The sequence below is a fragment of the Mus musculus genome, chromosome X, assembly GCF_000001635.26.
Source record: "Mus musculus strain C57BL/6J chromosome X, GRCm38.p6 C57BL/6J".
Classification (NCBI taxonomy): Eukaryota; Metazoa; Chordata; class Mammalia; order Rodentia; family Muridae; genus Mus; species Mus musculus.
Genome location: NC_000086.7, coordinates 141,610,212 through 141,626,044, shown reverse-complemented (window position 1 = coordinate 141,626,044; position 15,833 = coordinate 141,610,212). Strand labels below are relative to the sequence as shown.

General features: G+C 36.0%; 1 protein-coding gene across 5 annotated transcripts in view; it reads right to left on the bottom strand.

The window, feature by feature from the left end:
- Col4a5 (collagen, type IV, alpha 5) overlaps positions 1 to 15,833 on the bottom strand; it is a 213,867-nt gene that overhangs the window by 63,192 nt on the left and 134,842 nt on the right. For all 5 annotated transcript variants that reach the window (XM_006528696.3, XM_006528697.4, XM_017318372.2 and 2 more), the window contains 7 exons: positions 14,800 to 14,870; positions 13,433 to 13,624; positions 12,388 to 12,556; positions 10,923 to 11,015; positions 10,722 to 10,826; positions 9,401 to 9,498; positions 7,777 to 7,927 (listed from right to left, as the gene is read on the bottom strand). In XM_006528696.3, the coding sequence (XP_006528759.1) occupies positions 7,777 to 7,927; positions 9,401 to 9,498; positions 10,722 to 10,826; positions 10,923 to 11,015; positions 12,388 to 12,556; positions 13,433 to 13,624; positions 14,800 to 14,870 (879 nt within the window). The remainder of the gene's footprint in view (positions 1 to 7,776; positions 7,928 to 9,400; positions 9,499 to 10,721; positions 10,827 to 10,922; positions 11,016 to 12,387; positions 12,557 to 13,432; positions 13,625 to 14,799; positions 14,871 to 15,833) is intronic.

Genomic DNA, 15,833 nt, shown 5'->3' with positions numbered 1-15,833 from the left:
GTGTGTGTGTGTGTGTGTGTGTATGTGTATGTGTGTGTGTGTGTGTGTGTGTGTGTGTGTGTGTGTGGTGTGTGTGTGTGTGTGTGTGTGTGTCTCATGTACCTCCATTTCTAGTAGAGGAGGTATTGGTAGTTGATGGCTTCTAGGGAAGGTAAAGTCAGTTTTCTTTAAGGGTGTGGCCTGTGGTATGTTGTTCCTGTTCTAATAGACATGAGTGTGAGATATACACATTGGACCTAGTGGGTTACTTTTTAAGATGATGTAAAATTGGGAGGCGCAGAGAGGTGAAGGATAGATCTTGAGGGCATTATAGGCAAGAGTCAGAAAACTACAGAGTATGTATGAATTTCTAAAAAACTAATACAAACATTGTATTTTTTGAAACCTGTTCTTTCATCACACACTTGGATGCATTTTGAGAAATCTGTACGGTTGTAAAACTGCCATTAAATCCAGATTTAAAATCATTTCACCAATCCTCAAAAGGACCAGCGATCAGTTGTTGCTCCTTCTCCATATGCCAATAATCTTGTGACTACTCTGCTACTTTATTTCTTATAGGTTTTCTATTTCCAGAATGTCACAAATGTAACCATGCAGTATGTAGCTTCTTGAGTATGTCTTTTTCCCCACTAAATGTGATACATTTGAGATTCATTTATGTGTGGTTGTGTATACATATATCCAATCATATTTAGCACTGTTTGTTGAAAAGATTTATTTTCCTACTGAAATTGACTGTGTAAATTTTTGAAAGATACATGTTGGGCTACGATTTATGTCAGCAGTGAGAACGTATGTTTAGCATGCATGAAGTCCTGGACTTGATTCCCAACAGCACATATTGAATATTTCATTGTATAAATACTCTACACTGTGTTAGTCCTTGTTGTTTGATGGACATTTGGGCTTTTTACAATTCTTGTTGATTATGAATAAAGCTCCTATGAACATAGACTTACAGATTTTTATGCAAAGCTTCAGAGTTTTCTTTAATAAATACCTAGAAGTGAGTTTGCTGTTTCAGAGAGCAAGACTGTTTTACTTTCTAATACACTGGCACAACATTTTCAAAGTGGACAGAAGCTCTTTGGTCCTGTGCTGGAGATTGAAGTGACTGCACTGTTTGGGATTCTAACTAGCTGTGTAGAGTTCTCTATTAGTCTACATACTTGGCAATTTTTCTTCTTGAGAAGAAAGCTAATTCTTATAGTTTATCTATGTATCTATGTATGCATGCATGTATGTATGTATGTATGTATGTATCTATCTATCTATTATCTATCTATCTATCTATCTATCTATTTCATTGTTGCTTAAACCTATATTTTGCAGAAGACTGTATGGAATCTTACATGCATTTGCTTGACATTTGAATGATTTGTGGGGCAAAATATAAATATATTTAAATTGTTGCCAACATTTTTCAACTCTACTTTTAACTTTGGTAAATGGTTTCTGACTGTTGAGTTTTGAGGATTTGTATATATTATGCTTACAAATAATTTGTTAGACACATAAAATGAAAATATTTTATTTTAGTGAAGTCCAAATTAGCAGTTTTCCATTTTTATGAGCTTTTGTGTCCTAGCAAACAATTCTTTGTCTAGGATATGATCATAAAGATTTTTGTTCTATGCTTTCACTTAAAAAAAAACTGAATTTGACTATACACCAGTGTTTACACTATCTATGAGCTGAGAATTAGTTTTATTTTTGAATCACATGGTACTTAATATTGATTATCAACCTAACAGGATTTAGAGCCAAGCCTCTAAACAGGCCTGTAGGGAATTATTTAGATTAGACTGTGGTGAGATGATCCACCCTAAAAGTGGCTGACACTATTCAGTGGGCTCTGGTCCCTGCTTGTGACTAGGAGAAAATGAACCAAGTACAAATGTTCATCTTTCTTTGCTTCCTAACTATGGATGTGATAGGAAGAGCTGCCTTAAGCTCTTGCTCTCAAGCCATCTCCTTCTTGATGCTCTGTGCCCTAGAACTCTGAAGGGAAAGAAATTCTTCTCTAAGTTTCTTTTGTCAGTTATTTTGTTGCATTGATGAGAGAAGCAGATGACATATCCAAAAGGAGAACTTGTAAAACAAAAAATGTCCTCTGCTAAATCTAAAAGATTCCCTTTGACTTTTACCAGAAAAACTTGCAGTGCTTGCATTCTAGAAGCGTGAGGGTTTGAAGCTTTATGTGTGGGTCTACAATCTGTTTGGAGTTAAAATTTGGAAAATTTGGAGGTTCACTTGTTTTGTTTGCTTGTTTCATGGTCACCTATACAATAATAGTTTTTGTACTATTTGTTAGAAGTTTCTTTTTCTATTGTACTTTCAATTTATGAGAAACATTTTTGTGAAGATAGAATTTACCTCAGCATATGCTTAGAATACAAGAGTGCTTGGATTTTATCTCCAGCTCTGCACACACAAAAAATCAAAGACAATTCTATTTTTAGACCCATGTGTCAGTATGTCATATATTACAAGATATATCAGTCACTTTAAGATTGTTTTAAGTCTTCAAATCAAATACTTTGAACTCTCTAACATAGGACTTTCTTCATTTAATTTGGCTACTATAAGGTATTCACTTTTCCACATAAGTGTTTGACCAATTACAAATTTCTGCTGTGTTTTCCTTAAGGGTACAATTAGTCTATTTGGACAGAACTGCTGTCTTAAGGAAATTGGGCCTGCCAGTACATTGGCATAATATATCACTTTATTTAGTTATATTTGGCTTATGACATTTATATTTTGTACTTCTTTAAAATATAAATACTACACTTATTGTTAGAACTATACATATGTCAGAACATTATGATACTTGGTACTATTTTAAATATTATTTTTTATCTAATTCTAATTGGTAAACCTTCACTTTGTTTTGTATAGTGGCCCTAATACTTATATTGTAAAATTAACTTTCTGTTCCAAAGGTTTTATGTAAGATGATTTTCTAAATGCAAAGTCAAATCATGTATGAATAGATAATTTCTTCCTTTTCAATCTCTATGCTTTTAATTTATTTGTCTTAACTTACAACAATGGCTAAATATTTCTAGTATAATGATAAATTTTCTGGCAAACAACTCTTTGTTGTAGCCTATTTTTTGGAGGAAAGTATTCAGTATTTCACCATCAACCATACTTGATTAAGCTTTTAATAAATGATATAAGACTTACAATAAAAGAGTAGATTATAAAAAGGAGCTTTGGAATTTCAATATTGATGACAAGGCTTTTTTGCTTTTCTGAAACAGGGCTTTTCACTGCCCTTCTGAGTAGCCTGAAATCCATCTGCCTCAACCCACCATATGATGAGTCTATAGGCTGGCTAACAGGTTTTCTTTAATTCATAATTTTCTAAAAGTATTTTTTTCAGAAATGGATGTTGAATTATATCAAATAATTTGAACAGTATTTCAGGTGCATAGATGTAATTGTTTGGACTGTTGAAATAGCAAATTATGCTGAATACTTCTCAGATGTCAAAGCAGCTTGTATTCTGAAGACCTTGATGGTCATTAAAGTCATGCTAGAGTTTCTTTTTATATATTGTAACATTTGATGTGCTAATGTTTGGAAAAATTCTTACCTATTTGTTCTTCAGAGATTTTGGCCTATAACTTAGATATTTTTCATTGTATTTTTTGTCTATTTGTTTGTTTTTCTGCCTGGTTTTGATATTAGAGGAATTCTACCCTCATAACCATTGGGAAGTGAACAATCAACAGTATTCTTCCAGGGAAGAAGCTGTGTAGAGATTATATTACTGCTTTTTAGAATGTTTTATACAAATTCCCAGAGATGTCTCCTAGAATTATTTTTGTACCCATCAACATAATGTCAACTGTATGTACTAATTAGATGAGGATTGGAAGTAAAAACCACCTAATGATGGACATTATAGCATCACAATTTTCTATCTGAAATTTTGCTCACAGTCAGCTATTGGATGGATCACAGGACTCCCAATGGAGGAGCTAGAGAAAGTACCCAAGGAGCTAAAGGGATCTGCAACCCTATAGGTGGAACAACATTATGAACTAACCAGTACCCCGGAGCTCTTGACTCTAACTGCATATGTATCAAAAGATGGCCTAGTCAGCCATCACTGGAAAGAGAGGCCCATTGGACACGCAAACTTTATATGCCCCAGTACAGGGGAACGCCAGGGCCAAAAAGTGGGAGTGAGTGGGTAGGGAAGTGGGGGGGAGGGTATGGGGGACTTTGGGATAGCATTAGAAATGTAATTGAGGAAAATACGTAATAAAAAATATTAAAAAAAAGAATTGCTGAAATTCTATAAACTTATTCCTGTACAGGTTTCCAGTCTTATAATATCAGTGGCATTTTAACCTGCATTAATGTGTATTTGGTAAATACTAAGGTTTTAAATCAGTTACATGAAATGCTTCTGAATTATTACTTAAATTCTCATTGAAATGATTCATATTTATAAATGGGGATAATTGACAACACCCAGCCTTCTCACTAATATGTAGGAATTTTTAAAAACAATTTTAAAATGTCATGTTATTAATAATAGTTTATAGTTTCCTTATAATTATATATATATATATATTTAATGAAAATCAACTCAATACGATTTGTGAATATAAATTTAATTTAGACAATTCTCCAAAATATTTATCCTGAGAATTCTATTCTTTGCAAATTAAACAGTGAAATCAAATCAGCCAAGCTAGTTATTTTAAGCCTATTCCTTTATATATTTAAAGACATCACTGGGTAGTGGTGGTGTATGCCTTTAATCCCAGCACTTGGGAGGCAGAGGCAGGTGAATTTCTGAGTTTGAGGCCAGCCTGGTCTACAAAGTGAGTTCCAGGACAGTCAGGGCTATACAGAGAAACCCTGTCTTGAAAAAAACCAAAAACCAAAACCCAAAAAAGAACAACAACAAAAAAAAAGATATCAAGTTTAAGAAGGTTAAAGTAGTAGAGAAATTGGGATATCAACTGTAAGCAGGGAAAATAAGGCTCTAAAATGATACATAGTTAATTCACTCAGAGTAGGGACACATACATTTGAACTATGTTGAGAAGAAAGGCAAAGTACATAATATAGTTTAAAATTTTTAACAAGAAAAGTATTTTTTGGGTCATATATATATACATATGTATATATATCCATGTAAACAATGTGATACTAGTTAAAGGATAGTGAATCAAATGAGTGAACAGAAAATAGCCCATCTATACATAGTATTTGATGTGATAGAAATGTCCAAATAATCTACTGTTCGACTTTTATTTTTAATAAATGATATAAATACAAAGTATTAGAGATTAATGACACTATGGGTCAGAATGTCTTGATAGTGCCTAGCAGGTAATTATTTCTTAGAGAAGACACAAAATTATGATAATGGGTAACATAAATAAAACAATAAAATCAAAACTCTATATCGAAATACTCTAGAAATACAAATAGGTAACCAACACAGGAATAAAATACTCCTGAGTTTGCTCTAAAAAAACACAAGTATTCAGGGTGTACTAGGAACACCTTCAACTTAAGACACAACACAATCCATCAATTTAAACTGGCAAATATTTGAATGTCTAAATAATCCACAAGAGCGGATAAAAATCTGGCCATCCTATGTCATCAGAGAAATTAAATTAAATTTGTAATTATGACACAACCACAAAGCAAGTAAAATGTTAATATTGGGGAGAATCATGAATAACTAAAAATGTTATATCAGTGTGAATTTTAAAGTGTCAATATATGTTGGAGAAAGGTCTAAACAAGTGAACACACTTATGAGCACAATTCTAGTCTTAGCTATATGTACAAGCATACTCAAAGCATATATCCATCAAAAGACTCAGAGATCTCTTCTAACAGCTTCTCTCATAATACTCAGCAACTTGACACAGCCCAGGGATCCTAACAATGGCATCTTCAAGAATTTACTAGAAATAAGTACTAATGAGGATATTTTTCTAAAAACATGCATATTGCATGATTCCACATACAAGGATTAAAGGACAGACAAAAGCTTCATAATGATATTGGTATGGTTATTGCACACTAATTGGAAACTGGAATAAGGACGTGTGTGTGTGTGTGTGTGTGTGTGTGTGTGTGTGTGTGTGTGTACCAGGACTTTGAGCATGGCAAGAAAATGCATTTCCAATGAGCTGCATCCCAAGCCCTGGAATATATCATAATATATCATATTAGATTTTGTTTGTCAATACATCTGTGGATTTTATATAGAAATAAAACACATAGGCAGCTTTGGGATTGTAAGAGTATTAGGGAAAAGATTACCACTTTTGCAACTTTTTTGATATTCATCAAAAGGAAATTGATGATTATATAAAGAGATATATAAATGGACAGATAAATGAGAAAGTATGCATAAAACATTCACCATAAGATGGCCTAGTAGGCCATCACTTGAAAGAGAGGCCCATTGGACTTGCAAACTTTATATGCCCCAGTACAGGGGAACGCCAGGGCCAAAAAGGGGGAGTGGGTGGGTAGGGGAGTGGGGGTGGGTGGGTATGGGGGACTTTTGGTATAGCATTGGAAATGTAAATGAGCTAAATACCTAATAAAAAATGAAAAAAAAAACATTCACCATAGAACATCAGTGATGGGTGCATATAGCAGTCATGGTATTGCCTTTTCTACCTTATATTACATATAACATTTCCATTTCTGGCATTGAGGAATGAATCCAGGTCCTTTCATATACTAGGCAAGTTTTCAATTGGAGAGCTCCATCTCTAGCTATTGCATCTACAGTATTTTATTTAAAAATCCTTTTGAATGAGACAAAATATCATATATAGGGTCTAAGCAGCAGGCAGATAGCCATTCAATGTATAATTCTTTGTAATCTTTCTGTGCATTTGAAAACTTTGCAATGGAAATTTTGTTGTTGTTGTTTTTAGTTTTTTTTGTTTTTTGTTTTTTTTTTTTTTTTTGGTTTTTCGAGACAGGGTTTCTCTGTATAGCCCTGGCTGTCCTGGAACTCACGTTGTAGACCAGGCTGGCCTCGAACTCAGAAATCTGCCTGCCTCTGCCTCCGGAGTGCTGGGATTAAAGGCATGTGCCACCACACCTAGCTTGGAAATGTTTTTAAAGTATACTGATAAAGTGACTTCTACCAGGCTAGAAAAAGTCAGGAATTTTTTTGTTTGTCTTTTTGTTTTGTTTTGTTTTTGTTTTTGTTTTTGTTTTAACTACAGTTGGGAAGGGGTTGGATGAAACAAGTGCTTCATTCATTGTTGGTAGGAGTATAAAATAGCTCAGACAGAGAGACATTTCATACTACCCATAGACGTTCTTACCTTTTACTGAGAATATTAAGTTTTGCTACTCTAATCTGCTATTGTACCTGCACACATCTAAATAACATGTGTGGTATTATTGGTGTTAAGAAAAGGTTGGCAAAAATCCATTCCTACAAGTAGTAACTGATAGTATACACATGTAATTCAATACTAAGTCAGTGAATTCTTTCAAATTTAAATTACATGGAGTAATTATTAAATTAAAAAAGTACACAAAGCAAGTAAATCAAAAGACAAGAGGCAATTATATCCTCTGTTTTGACAAATGAAAAAAACAAACAAACTAGTGGAATATAAACAAAATTAAAACAGTGGCAGACAGGCATCATGGGCTTTCCAGTGAGCTTGCTTATTACCCATAACCTTTTCCAAAGGTTTCAACATCAATGAAAGTTTAAAACAAATTGAGAAGTAGCAAGAGCCTCCATACCTTTTGGTCCAGGTAGCCCATCCAAGCCAGTGCGTCCTGGAGGACCTGAAGGTCCTGGGAAACCACGATCACCTTTTGGACCAGGTGTTCCTTTGAAACCTGGGAATCCTGGTGGCCCAGGTGGCCCAGGTAACCCAAATCCTGGCTCTCCCTTAAGCATACACATGACAAAACACAAGGAAAAGTCCCGTGACTTTCCTGACGCTTACCATTTACTACAGAGAATTTAAAGCATCGAATACAAAGTAATATTTTTTCTTCCATATTAAGAAGAGGATAGTCAAATTTAAAAAATGATGGGTGTGTTAGAGAGAATATCTGGAAGGGACAGAAATAGGGTTTAGTGAGAGCAAATTAAATGAGTTGGATTGTTTTCAAAGTACAAAAGTTAACTGAAAACAAGGGATTAAACCACACTCTACACAAGTGAGGGAATGTGAAGAGGACTGAGGATCAGATAATGCAAAGAATTAGTTTTAACATGACTTAAGTAGTATAATGTCATTGTGGTTTCTGCATACAATTTTCATTTAGTTACATATGAATGGCAAAGCATTTGTAAGTGAAATGATGTAATCTTGAGATTTGGGTTAAGTGAGACCACCCCCTTCCTGAAAAACAGGAAAAGATCAAGGAAGTGTTACTATAATCTTAGCAGTTTTGTACCTGACTGACACATCTGTCAAAGTTCATTAGATCATTTCTTGGGCTTTTGTGTTTATTTGAAAATGTTCATCATGAAATAAAAACAAGCCAAAAGAGATGCATTTTTTTTTTATGAGAGTCTGTCAGCTGTTTTTCCATGAGGAAAACAAGTAATAAGGATGAAATCCACTGAGATTAGATCATTTAAGCACGGAATTCAGGAAGAGTAGGTATAATTACATGCTTTAGCAGTTTGCTGAAGGCTGACTGAAAAGTGTTTAAGGTTAAATAAGTTACAGTGGAAAAATATAAAGGGAGTTATTTATTAGTATTACCAAATAGCAGTGATTTGGTTTATGTATATTTAATGGAATTGGAACAGAGGAAACAATACAGGAAGGGCTTGATATATCCAACACAATCTTACCAATCATCACACATGTAAAAGTATGAAATGGGTTACTGTTTGTCTACATAAACATAGGCCAAGCTGATCATTGGATTCTTTCACGTAATCCAAAAACCTAGCAGTCTAAAACAATGTCAGAGACTTTGGATCTGGGTGTTAAGTTCTATTAAAGATGGTTTGGGATTGGTTATTTTTAAATGAAAATATAGCTAAGTATTATCAATATAATAAAGACTTGGGACAATGTCTAAGACGAATAGGAACTGGATCGAAGGACAGTAGAGAAGACTGTCTTTGTGAAAAAGGGCTAGTTTAAAATGTTCTAGACTGGGGCTGGAGATGGCTCAGAAGTTGAGTGCTCTTGTAGAGAACCCAGGTTCGATTCCCAGCACCCACATGGTAGTTAACAACTGTCTGCGACTTCAGCTCTAGGGCATCTGAGCCCCACTCCTGGCCTCCACCGTCACCACACCAGGCACCCATGTGCTACACATATATACACATGCAGACAAATCACTGATACACATAAAAAATAAAAATAAATATATCCTTTAAGAAATTGTTTCAGACCTTTGGTCCTGGGAAGCCTGGTGGCCCAGGAGGCCCATCTGGACCCATTCTTCCAGGGGCCCCAGGAGCTCCTGGAGGTCCCGGAATTCCTGGAAAACCTGTAAAATAGCAAGCCATTGTTTTAACCCATAGAAAGAATAAATTTGAAGATAGGTAGTCACATTCTCATCTCCCTAAACACATGCTTTATACACTGACACGTTAAAAGTCCAGGAACATTGTATATGACCACTTAGAATTAAGTCTAATATTCATCTGAGAGTCTCTCAATCAGCTTATCCTTTCAGTTCTACGGGGTAATTAGATGGCTGTAGAAGAAACTATGCTCTTTTGAAGTATATAACACATCAGAATTAAATATAGTGAATCAATGCCATACATAAATACAGACCTGCCCTTCTGCTTACATTGTGACATAATGTGACAGAATGCCGAACATGTACTTCTACAGATGAGCTAGATGCAACTGTATGTGTTATATAAGCATTCACACATGAAATCAAATCTGTCATTTATTAAAAAAAAATAAGGGAGACCTAAGGAACTGTCATCACCCAAAGGTGCTGCCCTGTTATTCATAAGAATACATTCTGGGAGGAGTAAAGCACAACTGTAGAAAAAAACTAAAAATATCAATAAATCAAGGGTGTATTTTATTTGGGATAAAATATTGCATATGTGTATAGTGAATCTGTTCTGATTAATAGAATCTATTAATTCAATACATATCTATGTACTTCTTGTTACACTTCCAGGAACTCTTCAAGGCTCTAAGAATACAATGATGAACACAAATGTCATAATTCCCATGATGTTCTTTAGCATATGAATCATTTTGCATCCCTCAAATGTAGATAGTTTCATCACTAGACTGTTTTAGAAAATGAACTCCAGGTTCAGTGAGAGATCCTGTCTCCAAAATTAAGGTGCATATAATGACTTTTCTTCTTTAATGTTTATTTTTATCATTTCAATTTTATGTGCAAATGTGTTTTGTCTGCATGTATGTACATGAACCAGGTATGTGCCTAGTGTCCTTAAAAAAAAACAAAACAGAGTACAGCATTGAGTCCATTATACTTAGAGAGTTAAGAGTGGTTAGGAGCTGCCATGGAGATGCTAAGTAAACTCTTGTCTTCTGGAAGAGCAGGCAGTGCTCTTAGTCACTGAGCCATCTCTGCAGGCCCAATGTGACTTTTTCATTTACAGATTTTAAATGGCATATACCAAAATAAGTTAAATCTACTTTGTTCTATATTATGAAAGAATAGTATCTTACTAATCAGGTAATCTACACTGCCCCATACCTCATCCTACATACCTTTAGGACCAGGTGGTCCAGGAGGCCCAATCCCAGGGATACCTGGTTCTCCTTTGCTACCAGGTATTCCTGGCAGGCCTGGTTGGCCTGGAAGTCCAGGATCACCTACAAAAAAAAAAAGCACTGTAAGAATGGGGAACATCCAAAAGAAAGAATTTCAGTGATGAAGTTGTTTTGAAATAAAATAAATTCTTTGCATACCTGGAAGACCCACTTCACCATCTCTGCCTGGACTACCTGGCAAACCAGGCTTTCCTGGCTGGGTTATGGTCTGGCCTGGATCTCCTTTAGGACCTGAAAACAAATGGAACACTCCAAGTGAGAATCATTTACTTGACTAATAATTACAATCCCATTTTGCATATTCTAGGAAGATAGCAAAGAGAAAGATAAAATTTCAAAAAAAAAGAAAGAAAGAAAGGAAAAGAGAGAGAGAGAGGAAGGAAGAAAGGAAGGAAGGAAGGAAGGAAGGAAGAAGGAAAGAAAGAAAGAAAGAAAGAAAGAAAGAAAGGAAGGAAGGAAGGAAGGAAGGAAGGAAGAAGGAAAGAAAGAAAGAAAGAAAGAAAGAAAGAAAGAAAGAAAGAAAGAAAGAAAGAAAGAAAGAAAGAATGAATTTTAGGTACTTCCATGATTGAGGATGTTTGATAACTAACTTTAGATGTCAGGGTGACTAGATTAAAGGATATTTAGATAGCTGATAAAATAATTATCTCTGCTTTATGCCTATGGCCCATGATTCCAGAAGACATAGGAATTTAAATCAGTGCTTTAAGGAAGGAGGGTCTGCCTTTGCACAATATGGACCATTATCATCCAACAGAAGAGGATGTGGATAGTACAACAACAACAAAAAACATAGGAAAAAAATCTCTCCCTCTTCCCCCCCCCACATCTCCTCATTCATCTGGAACACCTATCTTCTCCTTCCCTTGAGCATCAGAACATAAATTGGGATGGGATGGTAGCTCCATCAGCAAAGTGCCTGCTGAATATGAATAAAACTGTAGCTATAGCACCACATAACCCATATCCTGAGGGTATCTTGGATAGTACTGGCTAGCCAGCCTAGCAATATCAATGAACTCCGGGTTCAGTGAGGGACCCTGTCTCCAAAATTATGGTGCATGTTTTTGACACTCAAAACATATACATAAAGGTAATGCTATACAGACCAAGCAGGTTGTTTTTATGTATTTAGGAGTGTGTATGTGTGTGTGTGCTGTGTTTAGGAATGTACATGTAGGAACACACACATATGTAAAAGAATATTTGAAGTAAAGGGATTTAACTTGGAAAGAGAGCAAGGGGTTACATGTGAGATGGGAGGAGTTAGAGGGATAAAGGTAAGGCAGAAAAATTTATAATTATAATATCATTTCAAAAATATTAATAAAATAGTTATGTGCATATCCTTCCCAGTTACATGGATACAACTACACTAACATATATTCAAGAACGAAATACAAAAAACACTACAAACTTAGACTAAGTTAACAAGAAATCTCACTTTAAACAAAAACAATCTATTCCCTTCCTATAAGCATATAGATGGCTAGAGAAACACATTTCCCAGGAATTTTTTAAACTTTTTATATCTATCTGTCTGTCTATCTGTCTATGTGTCTGTCTACTTTTAAAATAGAAAAGACAACAAAGGTAAACATACCTGGTAATCCCGGCTGGCCTGGATTTCCTGCCACACCTTGTATGCCTTTTTCGCCTATGGGGCCTGGAGGCCCAAAACCAACTGGGCCTGTAGGTCCCATATTTCCTGGGAGACCTGGTAAACCTGGGCTCCCAGGAGGACCTCTTTCACCCTTAAAAGTAATTCCACCCTGAAAATGGAAATGTTTAAGACAGAAAGCATTGGTGTAACAACGTCATGTAGATTAGTCTAAATGGATACAATCAGGGGCATGACTCAGCCATAAGTATGCCTTTTAAAGTTATGCTAAAACTGGGTTACGTTCTTTTATCGAATCTATGATTACTTACTCACTAATTACCTCCTTCAACAAATATCTCAGAACGCTATCTTCCAGTGAGTGGTATAAGCTGAGAAGATGAGTAAATCAAAGTCTCTGCTCTCAAAAATCTCACACCGTACCATGAGATGGTTATTGTCTATTTATACTATTAAAATATATTTCTCATTCAAATATCCTCTACTGGATGTTGAATATAAAAAGAGACTGTTCATTTACGCTCAGTGTTTGGCTCTGTAGTATCTTAATCTGGCTGTACGCACACACACACACACACACACACACACACACACACATATATATAACAAATTGGGTTTTTTCATGCTTAAAAAATTCCCACAGATGTTTAGAATAATGAATCCCTCTCTGACTCCTAAGCATTTTAACTTCCTCTCCATCTAATCATAGTTAGTAATAATCAATACTATACTGAGTTAATAAGGAGTTTATAGAACTGAAGGAAAACAGTAAGGAAACTCTAGTATCAATGTACCATTTCACTGTAAAATCGTATTATTTTAGGCATTAGTATTCATCTATGTAATAGGCTCCTATTTTATTTTAACTTACCAATTGCTTTAGGAGGGTTAGAGAGTACTGAAAATTGAATTTAGGTACTTCACACAAACCCAGTACAAGTTTTACCATTGACATAGAACTTCATCCTGTATGAAACATTACTAAATGACAATTTGACATAAAAGCAAGTATATTAATCCAACTCACAGGCTCTCCTTTGGGGCCAGGGAGTCCTGGCAAACCATCCTTTCCAGGACTACCAGGTAGACCAGGAAGCCCTGGAGCTCCAGGGAAACCCAACTCTCCTTTGTCACCTTTCATTCCTGGAAGAGTGAGGACATCCCCAGGGTCACCCTTAGACCCTGGAAAGCCTGGAGCACCTGGAGGTCCAGGTATGCCCTGAGTTTGAAGAAAAAAGTGGGAGAAGAAAAAAAAAGTAAGTTAGAATATTTTCTAACATTTTCCCCTCCAGTTTGCTCCATTAACCTATACAATAATATTTACCATACAAAGTAGCATATGAATTAAGGATAGCAAAGCATCCCTCAACTGAGGAATGAATACAGAAAATGTGGTACATTTACACAATGGAATACTACTCAGCTATTAAAAACAATGAATTTATGAAATTCTTAGGCAAATGGATGGATCTGGAGGATATCATCCTTAGAGAAGTAACCCAATCACAAAAGAACACACATGATATGCACTCACTGATAAGTGGATATTAGCCCAGAAACTTAGAATACCCAAGATACAATTTGCAAAACACATGAAACTCAAGAAGAACGAAGACCAAAGTGTGGATATTTCATCCCTCCTTAGAATGGGGAACAAAATACCCATGGAAGGAGTTACAGAGACAAAGTTTGGAGCTGAGATGAAAGGATGGACCACCCAGAGACTACCCCACCCAGGGATCCAACCCATAATCAGCCACCAAACGGAGACACTATTGTACATGCCAGCAAGATTTTGCTGACATAACCCTGATATAGCTGTCTCTTGTGAGGCTATGCTAGTGCCTGGCAAATACAGAAGTGGATGCTCACAGTCATCAATTGGATGGAACACAGGGTCCCCAGTGAAGGAGCTAGAGAATGTACCCAAGGAGCTGAAGGGGTCTGCAGCGATATAGGAGTAACAACAATATGAACTAACCAGTAACCCCAGAGCTCCCTGGGACTAAACCATCAAAGAAAACACATGGTGGGACTCATGGCTCCAGCTGTATATGTAGCATAGGATGACCTAGTCGATCATCGATGGGAGGAGAGGCTCTTGGTCTTGCAAAGACTCTATGCCAGAGTATAGGGGAATGCCAGGGCCAAGAAGTGGGAGTGGGTGGGTAGGGGAGCAGTGTGGGGGAGGGTATAGGGGACTTTCGGGATAGCATTTGAAATGTAAAAGAAGAAAATATCTAATAAAAAGGGATAGCAAAGCATAGAGAGAGAAAGAATAAAATAAATTATAATTTAAACTAAATTTATATGTATCTGTTCATAAGTGAAAAATCAAAGGACACATGCATCTTTCAGTACTTTGTGGCTCATAATAAAATAATCAAAGCTTACTGGCAATCCTTTCGGACCAGTTATCCCAGCTTGTCCTTTGTCCCCCTTCTCTCCAGGGATTCCAAGAGATCCTAAGACACACATAGGTCAGGTGAGCACTGAGCCGTAAGCGCCCCCACCCCAATCACACGCATCTAGAAATCAGCACATCACAAACTTCAATTTTAAACAGAGAGCTCTACCACATTTAACTCAGACTCTTTCCTCTTTTGTGTTCTCAAGAGGAAGAAACCAAAGTTTCTTATAAATTAATATATAACAGCACTTAAAGCACTGCATCCCCAGGTCTTTTCTAACTCCAGAGTATTAATTTGCAAAGTTTGCAGCCACTAGAAACTGTGAGGTTGGGCATGAGTTCTTATCCCCATCCTACTGCCACTGGGAGAAGACAGGAAAGGAGCCTGCTTATCTTTATTTTCTTTATTTTTAATATTTTTTATTATTACGTATTTTCCTCAATTACATTTAGAATGCTATCCCAAAAGTCCCCCATACCCTTCCCCCCACTTCCCTACCCACCCTCAGTTATACAATCTTCCTATATCTTTCCTAGCTCTTTCTTTGGTTGGTCATTCCTTAAGATTTGTTTTCAGAGATGTTTAGTACCAAACATTACAGGAAAAAAGTTACTGAAGCATCAGTTATACAGGCGAATCTTTGCACTAACTGCATTATTTACAGCTATGTTACTAGCTCCTAGTGGCAGCTATGAAGCTTGCTTAAGGTGTTTCCTAACTTCTTATGACTTTGTGTCATTGATACATGTACTAGACTGGTAATCAGTCTGGAGTCTATCATCAGCCTGGACACACATTTTATATATAAACTCAAGAATATGCAATATTAGCATATGTAAAGAGCTAATGGAGTAGAATGGTTGTGATTCTGAGAAATGATTCAAAATTAGGAGGGAAGCCATATATGTACAAGGAATATTGGCAGTTGGTTGCCAGAAGTTTAATAGAAACCTTGTTCCTTAATGACAATATGAAATATATTCCTATGACTCTGCATCTGGAAACCATACTCATGGT